This window comes from Chaetodon auriga, chromosome 19, assembly GCF_051107435.1.
Source record: "Chaetodon auriga isolate fChaAug3 chromosome 19, fChaAug3.hap1, whole genome shotgun sequence".
Lineage (NCBI taxonomy): Eukaryota > Metazoa > Chordata > Actinopteri > Chaetodontiformes > Chaetodontidae > Chaetodon > Chaetodon auriga.
The window spans coordinates 6,965,077-6,978,326 of record NC_135092.1 but is presented as its reverse complement, the minus strand read 5'-3'; the positions used below and the strand labels follow the sequence as shown (position 1 = coordinate 6,978,326).

General features: G+C 41.7%; 1 protein-coding gene across 1 annotated transcript in view; it reads left to right on the top strand.

The window, feature by feature from the left end:
- Window positions 1-2,726: 2,726 nt before the first annotated feature.
- LOC143338365 (putative flavin-containing monoamine oxidase A) overlaps window positions 2,727-13,250 on the top strand; it is a 51,324-nt gene continuing 40,800 nt past the window's right edge. The window contains exons 1-7 of the mRNA XM_076758720.1: window positions 2,727-2,844; window positions 2,976-3,063; window positions 4,443-4,623; window positions 5,189-5,303; window positions 6,351-6,508; window positions 7,552-7,641; window positions 9,690-9,774. Of these exons, the coding sequence (XP_076614835.1) occupies window positions 2,727-2,844; window positions 2,976-3,063; window positions 4,443-4,623; window positions 5,189-5,303; window positions 6,351-6,508; window positions 7,552-7,641; window positions 9,690-9,774 (835 nt within the window). The remainder of the gene's footprint in view (window positions 2,845-2,975; window positions 3,064-4,442; window positions 4,624-5,188; window positions 5,304-6,350; window positions 6,509-7,551; window positions 7,642-9,689; window positions 9,775-13,250) is intronic.

Below are 13,250 nucleotides of genomic sequence, written 5' to 3'. Positions count from 1 at the left end.
ATTACCACCATCACCACAAAAAAAAAAAAAAAAAAATAGATGCAAAATGAGATTTTAACCAAATTAGATGCAATCAGTGGAAATGTGGTAGAGGAAATCAGTGCCCTTGCAGCTGAGTAATAATACCGCAATCCATTGGTAAACACGTGAAACTGGAGGAGAGACCGTACAGTTTGATGGGGTTTCTGCTGAGGAAGTGGATTGAAACTGCTCATTTGAACCGAACTGCACTGAAACCAAAACATCTGCAACACAATGCTGCTTTGTCCACACTCAATAATACGAGCTGGCTTGTCTGTGTGCCTGTTCACACCTAAGTCCGTTCATTGATTATTTGGATGAAAACAAAAACTAAATGAAAACATTTAAAGTTGAAGATGAAGAACAAGGTAACACACAGCTGCTGGTATTTGTTGCGTACACAATACAGCACACACCACTTTAGCGCCTCTCATTTGTCAGATGTCTGTGGTTTCAAACAATAAGGAAGTCAAAGAGAGAACACAAGGTCTCAGGTGACAAGAAACCGGTTGTTCAGCCAAAAACATGAGCCAGCAAGGTTTGTATACATTACCAAGATGAATGAAGAACTACAAAGCTTACCTCCATGCCAAATCTGCTGGGAAGCAGCTTTTAGAAATAAGAAACAGTGGGGTGCCCCTCAGTAGAAACAGGAAGAAAATGGATTAAAGAATGAGGAGTTTTATGTCCACTTGTATAAGAATAGCTTCTACTTTTACATCTTTGACCACATTTATTTTACATGCGTTGATTTTTTTATTTTTTTTTTAAAAACAGTTTTATATATAGCCAAGTAGAGTTGTCAGAGACAGAGCCAGACCCATCTGAAAACCAGCTAGACTCCTCGCTGACCCCCACACGCCCACTCTTTTCAAAATTTGAGAGGCTTATTTCATATAAACAACTGTTTTAAAGACAGTATTATGGAAACCAGCATTTATGTAGGAATAAGGAGGATTTTACAGGGGGAAATTATATTTAAGTGCTTTAAAAGCGCAAAACCTGGTACTGCTCACATTTTCCTGTTGACTAAAATATGAAGAAAGAGAATCGTTTCAGCTAACTGTTCAGGACTTTTTGTATTGTACGTTACACAAAATTGCATTCTGCTTGGTTCAACTTTCCTCATATTGCGCAGCGTAGATCCCAGTATAACAAAACACAGGTCATGGAGCTGTGTTATACTCATTGTTATGGGTTATGCCCTCTGTGTGGGATGTCCGTGACGTCGGGAGCCAGGACCCGGTTAGCAAAATGGAGCATGGATATATCATTTACATTCATCAGGTGCTCTGAAGCATGGCTGCAAATGAATGCTAATGTTTCCCCATGTCTGCTGGATGTAATAAGCAGTTGATTGCTCTACTTATTTTACCAACTTGGAATCAAATCCAAAAACAGAGCAGGTCGTTGGAGCACATCCCTGCTCACAGTTGAAACTGTTGCTGCTAATTAGTAGCCACTGAGCTAGCAAGCTCACCAGCTGCAAATGATGAATAAAACAAACAAGAGCGCACGGCTATCGTGACAGTAACCATTCAAATGAAAATCCAAATGTGTGTAACCACTGTGCAACAGGAGTTTTTGGCCTCGTCTGAGTCGTTGGACACCATACCCACCTACGTGCCAAGTTTGGCTTCTCTGGGATTAATGTTTCGTCAGCTAGAAAACAGCTTTTAGTGGAGAAACATAAACAAGGACTCAAGTAAACAGGCAAACCTAGTAAATACAGCAGGGAGACACGAGTCAGAGAGATAAAAAATAAATATTTAGGTCTTGGTAGTTGGCATGCTTTTTGTTTACTCTGCTATAAGATGTCATAACCCTTTAAGAGTATACATAAATAAATTCCTCTGTTCTTTGGACACTGATCTGAATGTCTTTTTCATTCCGTATGAACCACCCAAATGAAACTGAATGTGGCCATCCTTGTTTCATAACACAGACCGGAGCACACTGTTCCCCCGACTGACTGACTTTACACACACTCACAGCACTTTGCAAATTTGATTGACTTGACGAATGCAGCTGCAGACATGAGACACAAAAGGTGGAGGCATACAGAGTTGTAACGTTTGCTTTTTATTTCGTCTTGTTTGCTTCATGTGCTGAAGTCATTATTAATAATTGGCTCAAGTATTTCAGATTGTAGGAGTTTTTTTGGTCCATTTCACACACTTTCTTCAATCTGCTCGCCCGTCCTCCCATGGAGAGCGCATCCTCAATGAGCCAGTTATGAAACCAGAAGAATATTCGGTAAATATGAATGTCCAGTACTGCAGACTTAGGATTCGCTGCAGGGATTCCTCCAGAGCATCATTACAAACCTATTGCTTGTTAACAGAATCACTTCATTAGCATTTTGTTATTTAACTGACGATATCAAATGAATATTTTGAACATTTGCGTGATTGTTGTTTTTCAAGACTTTACATCTGACCATCTCTCTGCTGTTCAGAAATCAAAGCCTTCCCCTGGCTTTTATTGCTGGAATTGATACAGCCAGTCCTCTGCCAAGTAGGTCACAAGCTCAGTTGTTCATAGATCCAAAGTGCACTGTTATGAAAGCAGCCCATGCTTTGCAAGATAACCTAATTGATACAGAGAAAGACAGGGAAGACAAGTTGGATTTCTGTTTCTGACTCCACTGTTTAACAGCACATGCTAAATTGGCACAAAAAAAACATAGAGACTTGAGCTTGACCATGACTGCAGAAATTTTGGACGTTATTATTGTTGGTGCCGGACTCTCTGGGCTGAGTGCAGCTCATTTGCTCAGAAAAAGGAATGCCAATTTGAGAATACTGATACTGGAAGGAAAAGGTTTGTAAATATGAATCATGATTGAAAGCTGTTGTTAAGCTGAAGTGGTGATTTTTCTACAGGATGCCTTGTGGTGAAAGTGTTGTAAAGTGGGTATGCTCTTATTAAATTATGTGTGTTGTGCCATGCAGATCGGGTGGGAGGTCGCACGCTGTCCACTGAAATACCAGCAGCCAATGGTGTCGATTGCTGGGACTTTGGAGGGCAGTGGGTTGGAAGGTAATGTGGATCAAAAACTCCAGTTGAGAGCACACAGATGCATGTTATTCTCTTGAATGATTATGTCTTACAGGGATTTTCTAGCTGACAGGAGCAGAAACAGAGGAGCATTTTCCTCATGATGGGAATTTGTTGTTTTGTTTATGAGTCTGAAAACCATTTAGGAGCAAATGAAACGCAGTCAGAGTTGCACTGAACGTGAGGCGAATATAAAATCAGTGGTTTTTGAGGCGAGCTGCTGCTATGCAATTGAAAGTCAGTCAAATTTTGGCAATTAAATGACTGAAAACAGGTATGAGTCACAGATGCGTAGATTCAATGATATTATGAGTGATACAAGGTTCATGTATCGTGAAAAGAATAGAATCCAGAAGTATATTCAGTGTTGTGCTTGTAGGCTGGTGCTGGAGTCAGAGGGCCTTTGATTGCAAGTTGTATGCTGCTGTACTGCTCGTTATATGACACACTGGTACTGCGACATGTTTCATTTTACCTATTGAAACTATATATATATATATATACATACACACACACACACACATATTTTTTACTTATTAAAACTGTATGTGTGTGTATATATATATATATATAAGTGTGTGTGCGCGCCTATACACTACATGTAATATTATTATGGCCTTTGTTTCAAATACGTAATGACGTTATGTAATGTCCTCGTGAACCTCAGGAAGAGTAGCTGTTGTGCCACTAACAGACAATGGAGATCCAAATAAATAAGAAAATCAACACCACAGAGTATGCCAGCTATGCAAAAAAATAACATCTTTTATCTTATCAGAACTTAAGCATTGAAGCTTAATGTGTCTATTTTTAAATATTTCATGGTCAGCTGGCTCCTTAGTGTCTCGTCTTTCCAACCTGAATTCACCCATCTTCCCAAAAACAAAACTGCCTCTTTCTCATAGGTTGTGGGGGAATTATTTTTCAGTAAATCAGCTAAATCAGCTGTTTCACCAAGAAGTTTCCGTCAGGATTCAGACAGCTTCGCAGCACAGAGTATGATCAAAGTAACAAACCCCCACGTGTGTGTATGTCGGAGCTGTCTAGCCATGAGGCTACAACCAGTAGTTAATTATTGCCAACAGAGCAGCTCAAATAGAGAACTTGAAGTTCATTGTTCAAAAGAGAATAAAGAGAGAGCATGTGTCAGGTGCTTCATGGACATATTTCACCAGTTTTCAGAGATATTTTTGATTGTTCAAGGACTCAGCGAAGCAGTGGTGTACTCTCAAGCCCGCTTCTCTTACCTCAGAATAAGTGTGTTTAGGATTTTGTATCAGCTGAAAGCACAATGACCCTCTAATAAATCATGAAACACTATAAACGCACGCATCTTAAAAACTGCTTCCTTTCTCTTTCAGCACCCAAACACACATTTTGGAGCTCATTAAGGAGCTGGGCCTAGAGACTTACCCACAGTTCAGTATTGGCAAGAAGGTACTCCACATAGGCAGGCCAGGTGCTAAAGTTCGCACCTACAGAAGCTCTATCCCTGCTCTATCCATAGCTGCGCTAATGGACTTCACCCAGTTCCTGTGGAAGGTGAGGCAACAGGCTTACACAGCAGTGCTCTGTACTTAGGACTGTGTTCAGTTAGAGCTGATAACAACCAGCTAAATAACCACAACTCTCAGTGGACAAATATGATCTGAACAACACTGAGGACTGCTTTAATTAATTTCCTGTTGACTTTTTCATGTGTACCAAGAGTAGGATGATCTGCAGTATATATATCAGCATATTTAGCAGATATTTCTTCAGTGGTCAGTTTTTAACATCTACATATTTTTAAATTCAGCTTTATTGTCCCATTTTCCTCCCTTGCTGAGAAGTCAAGAGGTGGCCAGGGGGGCTGTGGCCGCCTTATTTCAACCCCCGCAGCTTTTGGATTGATAGGACCAGCATTTATCACACAGCAACCAAAATTTCCTGCCCTGGATAAATGCTCAGAGTAGCAGTGGGAAGCAGAAAATGTTGGGGGAAAATGCCCAGTAGAATCATATCTGGCAGCCTCCAATGATTATTATTTTTTTTTATATCAGCTTTTGGTTCACAGTGGTAAATCATCATGTGTGGGTGTGTTGTGGTGATTGACTGTTTCCCTCAGATTGACAGGTTGTGTGCCACAGTATGTGTCCAGGATCCTTCAAGGACTCCCAATGCTGCTGAACTGGACAGCATGACCCTGCACTCGTACATTGAGAAGCACGCTTGGACTGCAGGTCAGGGTTAACAGTAACCGGTGTGTAAACATCACCTCCTGGATCTTCCTCAGTTGAGGGGGTTGAGTTCTACTTTGTGTTTGTCTTGGACAAAACTGTGTCACATTTAACATCACAAACTGGAAAACAGTGAGCAAAAGAAAGCCGCACAGAGGCCGGTGGTTCCTTTTTTCTATCTTTTATGACACGATGGTGATGAGATGAAAACGGAATGTTTACAATTCTGTCTGATATCAGTCAATATGTGCGCACCAGCATCCAGAACTTAAACGAGCCAGGTGTTAGTGGGTGTTAGAGGGTTGTTTGTCCAGTGTGAAAGAGGCATTAGATGGTTAGTTCAGTTTTTACTGACAGTATTTCAAAAAGACGAATAAAAGTTTGGGTCAAAGTCAAGTGTTGGGTTGAGTGTTAGCATGCTAACATTTGTGAGTTAGCCCTAAACATATAGTGCAGCCGAGGCTGATGGGAATATCATTAATTTTGCAACAATTTGATTCTAAACTCGAGTATTCGTTGAAAATCTGCCCCAGTGATGGCACTAGATGAAATGTCAGAGAATCAATAAAGCCATGAGCATTCATCCTCTGAGAGTCTGGAAAGTTTGCCCCAAATTGCGTGACAGCCCATCCAATATTTGCTGAGATATTTCACTTTGGATAAAAATGGTGTTGTCAGTACATGAAACGTCTAAGTGTAGATTGCCATTAATGCCTAGATTTTTACAGCAAATCAAATTACACATTGAATTATCAGATTTATTGATTGCAGACTGAAAATGTATCTCTATTTGAATACAGATTTTATTACAGAGAGAATCATCATTATCCTCTCATGTGTCTCTGAACTATCCTCAAACTGTGGTTTAGACCCTCAGAATAAAGTGCAGGGTGTCTGACAGTGCACTGTGTAGTGGTTTGCTATATAATGGCAAACAGCTTTGCAGAACACTGTCATTGCAGGGAAATGCATATTATTAATGCATGTGTAAGAGCGCTGTGTATGACCCCAGCTATGTAAAATATATATTCATTTATCCATTTCTGCCAGAACTAAAAGAGGAGATGGGACTGTGTAGCAGGTCTGTCTTTGGCATGGAGCCATCCCAGATGTCCTTCCTATTCTTCCTCATGTATGCTGCAGCAGCTGGAGGGCTACTGCCACTGCTGGAGAGCACACCAGGTTCTGCTCAAGAATCCAAGATCAAGGTGCACAGTTCATATCCTTCCCCAGAGTTTGTATTTTTGTCTTGAGTGCCTTCTTTAATACCAGACATCGCATCTCTTCTCCACTCTAATGAAACTTAGAATCTGGCCCCTCAATACAGTCTGCACATCTTGGTCACGACCTGCCGCAGCAAAAACGATGCTGTTCCTTGTCTCAATGCGACATCGATTGGGGCTATATAAACATTTGGAGCTGTGGGCTTGTATTGGATTTCCTATTTTCCATGTCCTCCCTCTGCATGACAGTTGTGTTTTCTTATTGTTATCATATGTTTTTTGTGCTATTGCATCTTTACCTTGTCTCTCCTCACATGGATGGAGTACAAAAGGGCCGAGGGCCACATCATGACGTACATGGCCTTAAAGAAAATGGCAACACAATTTTCACGTTACAAACTGGTGCATTAGCCTCCTCTTCTGTCATCTGCAGCAATTTCCTTATTACCCAGCTATTTCCTGAAGGATTTATTTTGAGTGGGACTGCAAGCATAACAACACCACAGATGCAGTTAAAGCAGAATCAAATGGGGACCAGAATGGCCCTGCTTTATGAATTGTATATCATGACAGAGGCTAACAGAGGTCTGACTCACCCCTGCAATATTTTTTACATTTACATTTTCATGTGAAATTTCTGTACTCCTTCAGTACAACCTTCGGAAGAAAATAGCTCTCACTGAAAAGTGTTCACAGGCATTTCTCTGGCTTATGCTAAATAACCACAACATGCTTTTTCAGAAAGAGACACTGCTGATGAGTTTTCCAAATGTCATCTGTAACTGCTTGAGGACCACAAACAAAATGTTTTATCACATTGGCACGCTTAGCAGAAGTCTCAGAGGCACATACATCAAAATCTTGGCAATCCTAACTGAATCATCTGCATCGCTGGCTAGACAGCGACAGGGGTTTGTTGTTTTGTAATGTGGGTGAAGTGACCCTTTAACTTCAAGCGCTCTGCCCAACCAGGCGGGCATCTGTGGGTTTTAAGCCCACCTTTAAGTGTAATATCTGTCTCTCCACAGGGAGGCACCCAACAGCTTTCAGAGTGCTTGGCAGAACGCGTTGGGTGGAGGAATGTCCAGCTGGGTTCTGCCGTGACGGCCATATGGCAGGTAGAGTACAGTAACAGCTCACTCGGGGGATTGATGAGGCGCGACACAGAGATAACAGCTTCCTCAGTGGGGAAACAGGCCGTCTCCTGTGAAGGCACTGTCTGTTCCGCCTGACTGTCTTCCTTATCCACAGCTGAGAGACCAAGAAGGCTCCGTGCACCCTTAAGTGTAGAGCTTTACCTCAATTAATTGTTTATTTCTACTGTATATGCATTTATATGTGCATTTATTGATTGTCCAGTAGATTGAATATTGACTTTCTGAATGACAGAATATAAAATTATTTGATTATAGGCTATGAAACTCTGAACTGAATACTGAATTCAGTCAGAACAGTGCCATTTGAGTCCACATTTCCTAACATGCACCAGAGTCGAGTGGAAACGATAAGTCGACTTGGCAAGTAGCCTGTCTGAATGTATTTGGGTTTCGGAATTTTCTTCGGCACCCGTTTAATCAGTCAGTCAACATAAAATTAGTCGTCGCCTTTTAAGTGTGAATGTTTGCTGGTTTTCTTAGTCTTCTGTGACAGTAAAGTTAACATCCTTGGATCGGTTTGACAAAACAAAATACTGTGTTTTAAAGACCAAACGATTGATCGAGAAAATAATTGGCAGATTGAATCAATAATGAAAATAATTGCTGGATGCGGCCCTTCATTTTCAACACGGGATGATTAATTGACCTGAAAAACATAATTTACTTAATAGATATTGAAAATAATCATCAGCTGCGGGCCTGTACATTCCAGTAATAATAGGAATGAGGAGGAAGGCATGTGCTTTCTATTCTCAGGGTCACAGGAGGCTGTAGTCTGTGCAGACATGTGTTGGGTTACAGGCAGGTACACACCCTTGACATTTTGTCAGTCTATCGCACGGCTAACACATATCGACAGGCAAACACATTCGCACTCACATTCACAGCTACGGGCAACTTAGAGTTTCTAGTTCACCAAAGCTGAACCAGAGCACCCAGAGGAAACCCACACAGGCGGGGAGGAAGATGCAAACTTCACACAGAAAGCCCCCCCAGTCAGCTTGGCTGGCTTCACATCCAGGACCTTCTTTCCACTAGGCAATAGTGGCAAGTGCATACAAACCAAAGAATAGAAAAATCATTACTTCATGAAAATAGAAGTGAAAATAAATAAATTGGCTTCCTTGAGACTTTTGAGGAAAAGTCGAGGAGCTGGGACACCTTTAATTTTCAGCTCTGTCACTGAAAAAGCCAAAGAGCTGAGGGTTGTTACAGTGGTGCTGGAAGACATGAACTCCTAATTACAGAGGGCCTTCACTGTGTTAAAAAGAAAAAAAAATAAAAGATCCTAAAGTTACTAGGGAGCCAGTCGAGAGAGCTAAAAATATAGCAAATGGAATTCCTAATTTTCAGCATCCAAAAATATCTCGCTGTTTTACCAGTCTCAGAAGACGAGAGCTTTCTATGTTGCACACTGACGTTCTGTGGTGGGTGAGTTTTAATTATCACCAGAGGCTTAAGTTTAGTGGAAATACATGTGAGACCAAGGGAGCCAGCACATAAGAGCTCTGCAGCTGTAACAGCAAGCCTGTCTGCAGTGATTCACAACTCGGGGATATACAGCAGAACATCTTGTCATGACTTGTCATTTGTAACCCTGCTTTAAAGTGTGTTTTGACATGTCATTTACATGAATTACTCAAATGTATCCTTCTCAGATTGTCAGAATTGATGTCTATTAGAAAGAAATCAGTCTGACTGATGGCTGTGCCTCATGTAGAAAAGTCTGCTTAGAATCTGTTTTGTGTGCAGTGATATGCAGAAATGCAGAGTCTGGCTCCAAAAAGGTATTCATTTAGCACAGGCAGATGCTCATCCACTGGAAAACAATGATGACTCCAGTTAAGTTGTATACGGATCGTTCATCCTGTATTTGAATTAAATTATGTTCAGAATCAGCCTCTGAACCTCACTGACTAACAGCTCCTCCACACCAAAGAGGTTATGGTACGATTCTGTGCAGCTTGCTTATTAAATAAAGCCGTGTTTCTGTTTATGTGTTTCAACAGGATGCTGAGTGGGCCAGGGTGACGACTGCCACCAACACCTTCTTGTGCAGAGCCGTGATTGTCACCTGCCCCCCTCATTTGGCAGGTCAGTGCGCGTCTCCTGCCTCTGTCGACTCACTAAATGAAATTCTCACTGATGCAGGAGGCGAATGTCCTCCTCTCTCACTGTGTCTGTCATATGTGGCAAACTCTGCATCCATGCAGATAAATCTTTGATTTTCCTAAATCTTTTTTGGCTGTGGGGTGTGGCAGTCTCTTTGGCTGAAGTAAATTCTGTCTGAGGTCGGGCCCTGGGCTGAGGAATTGCCTGGATTGGATTTTTATCTGGAGTAAGAGCTGAGGCCAAAACTTTAAGTGGGGGCCAACGTGTCATTCGTTATGGTCGGCGGTGGGAAGCTGGAAGTGACACACACGTCATTACTGTCCTTTCTGCACTGGAGCTACCAAGGAGGGAAAAATGTAGCCCCTTGCAGTATGATTTTCTGTTTTTAACTGAACCAAGTAACATAGCATTTAAAAACATGCCATGTCGAAAATCGAACTTGGGAGTGTGTTTCAATCAATAACAAACACATTAAAACACACATTCTAATTATAAAGTCTGGTCGGCCATGTGCATTTGACATCATGCTGTGCAAGTTTGAGAAAATATATCCAACCCCTGAGTAGAATCTACTTTATATTTGCTTTTTCCCAAGACAGAAATCCTCCATTCCAAATTCCAGTCAACTTCAGTGTAAGCTATGGTGACTTGTGTCTGATTTAATTTTTGTAGTTTGACTACTGCTGTGCCGGACACACAGTACGACTGAAGTCGTGCTGGTTGAAGTTGCGGCCTCAAGCAGGGGCTAGTTTTTGCCAGGTTCGGAAGGGGCCGAAGCTGAAGCTCGGGCTTCCTCTGCGTCTGTGCCTGTTTGTATTAAGCTGGCAACAGATCTGTCACTCAAAGCCTCATACTCAGAGCCATGGACCATGGCCAGGATCCTTAATGAGACAGGTTTGAGAGCAGTGTTGAATTATGCAGCATGGATTGCTGTGGCTCGGATGCCACAGTGCCATGCTTTGGCCCTAAATCAGTGCGGGGAGAATGACAGGGACTTTCAAAAGCCGAAGTCAGGCCAGTGATGGAGACGTCAACTCTCCCAAAAGGAGTCGGTGATAAATTAAAGAGAGGCTTGCTGCTTGAAGTCATCTGTGCGTCATGTTTTGTTTGAATTTTATGGAAGTGGGCAAACCTGAGAAGCTTTCCAGTTACTGGGGGAGGGAAGAAGCTTAAGGCAGGCAGTGGGAACGCTGATAATGACTCTAGAGGATCCCGAGCCTCCCTTGGATGGTGCAAGTGTAAAGGTCGTTCACAGTATCCATGACCTCTCATTTTTGGCTCTTGTTTGTCTGAATTCTTTCTCAAGTCATTTGCTTTTGAATCAGTGAACAAGCAGATGAATGAATGACCCAAAAACAATCTGTGCCTTCCACGGTTCAAGAGGTACTTGTCACCGAAAGACACCACCACATCCACACACACACACACACAAGCTGAATATGAGCTGTATGCATCATGTTTGTGTCCTGTTCCCAGCTCTTGGATTTATCTCCCCATTTCATCTATCCATCTTTTAAAATGAGTTCCGTCACCCCCCCCCCCCCCCCCATTTTTTTTTTGTTACCACTTCCCTCACTCACCTCAATGATTTATGAACTGTCTGGTTTCGCTGCATGAGACTCCTATGCATAAAGAGGATGAGCTTGGAAATGGGAATTTTGGCCATGTGTTAACTTTTTGAAGATGTCGCTGAAGTATGTGCGTGTTTCAGGCGGTTCCCATGTATATTCATTGTGAGACTGCATGATAAGAAAAACTCCCAAGTAAGCTTTCACAGCATGCATTTGGAGTATAATGCAATTAGGCGCACTGTCTACCATTCAGCGATAGTTACAGAGACAGCTCTGCAGTTACTGAATTAACATTTTGTTTCAGTGTGTTTGTCTGTCTCTCTTGATCAAGTAGGAAGTCCCTGGCAGAGCATGGCTGTCTGGCTGTGTGTGCACATATGTGTCTGTGTAGGCATGTGTATGGATGTTTAGTGTTAAGTGGGCGAAGTTAAATTCTTGACGTCACTTTCTAAAGTCGCACCTGACTAAAAAGGGATTTTATCTGATTGCGACTGAACTTGACAGGCAGCCAAGCAACAGTATATCTGATGTTGCCATCTATCTTGTCATGCAGGAGGCGCTGCTGTAATAACAGCGGGCTTGGGCAGTGGTGAGGAAACTATTACAGCTGCCACTCATGGTTTAGTCCAGGGCCTTGTTTACACTAGCAGAAAGCAGGTAAGCAGTGCATTAGCATTGATTTGTCAACTGACACTGCGAGCCAGAAATCTTAGGCCAGTATCCACTGTGCTGTGAATGAAACTAATGGGGCCTAATTTGGGGATTAAACATGAAGTGGGAGCTGAAGTGATTGTGAAGATAGCTAATGCAATCAGATTTTTATCTCGCCGAGTTTAAAGTCATATCTGTGTCTATTTTGCATCGCTCCCAATGGGCACTGCAGCAAGTCTTGATGAGCAGGTACATACAGCACACGTGGCTCTGCAAAGCTTCTGTTCACCAATGGAAAATGTTAATACCAATACTCCCTTCTAAAGCTCCTGTCATGTCTGTGTGACAGTAATGGAGTTTTGAGGCCAATACTGACATTGATACTGGAGAGTTTTTCTAAAATAATTATAATGGTGTTTTGTCTGGAATTCATTTTTTAACATCAACAAACAACAATATGTGAGTGTGACATTTTACAATGAAAACTAGAACTGGTGGACAGATTTGTAAAGCTGTTTCTCAATGACCTCTAACATATTGAGTCTAGACTATATGCTGCGTGTGTGAATCTATTTCTGGTCCGCTAATTAAAAGAGTTAAAAAAAAAAACTCAATTATTAAAGATTCGGGTGTAAAGTAAGAACAATCAAAAAGAAAGTTTTGAAAGTAAGTTCATATTATAAATGAATAACATTCAAAAACGCAATTAATCTGCTTCCCCAGGACTGTGTGTGCTGTGGTTTGATTAGATTTGACTGACAGGAGTGTGTCTCTGGCAGCAGAAGCAAACAAGTTCAGCAAATTAAACACAACTCTTCTGTAATATACCATGCTTTCTTCCCCAAGCATTTTTGGCTATCTTGCCTTTATCAGCATGGTAAATATTTGGGGAATAAAGTAGGACTGCTCGGCTTGCACTTGCAGTTCCATTTAGGCTGTCCTGTATGCTGGAAAATGACTTGGCCACCACCTGCTTGTAGATTTAAACAGTTAATAGTTCCCTGTGTGCTTTTATTGCAGAGGTGTAGCAGTTATACTTTAAACCTAAGTCAATAAGAAAATCAGCACATCCTCATACCTAAGCAGCTGAATAGGTTTATTGCCATTGATTCCCAAAACCTCTTGTGTCTGTGACCACATGTGACCATTGGAGAGTACCAGCGATAAGTTTGAATAAGTCTACTTGACTTTTGGTTTCACACGTGGCACGAACAGCAGTCTCCTGGGTGAAGGTTT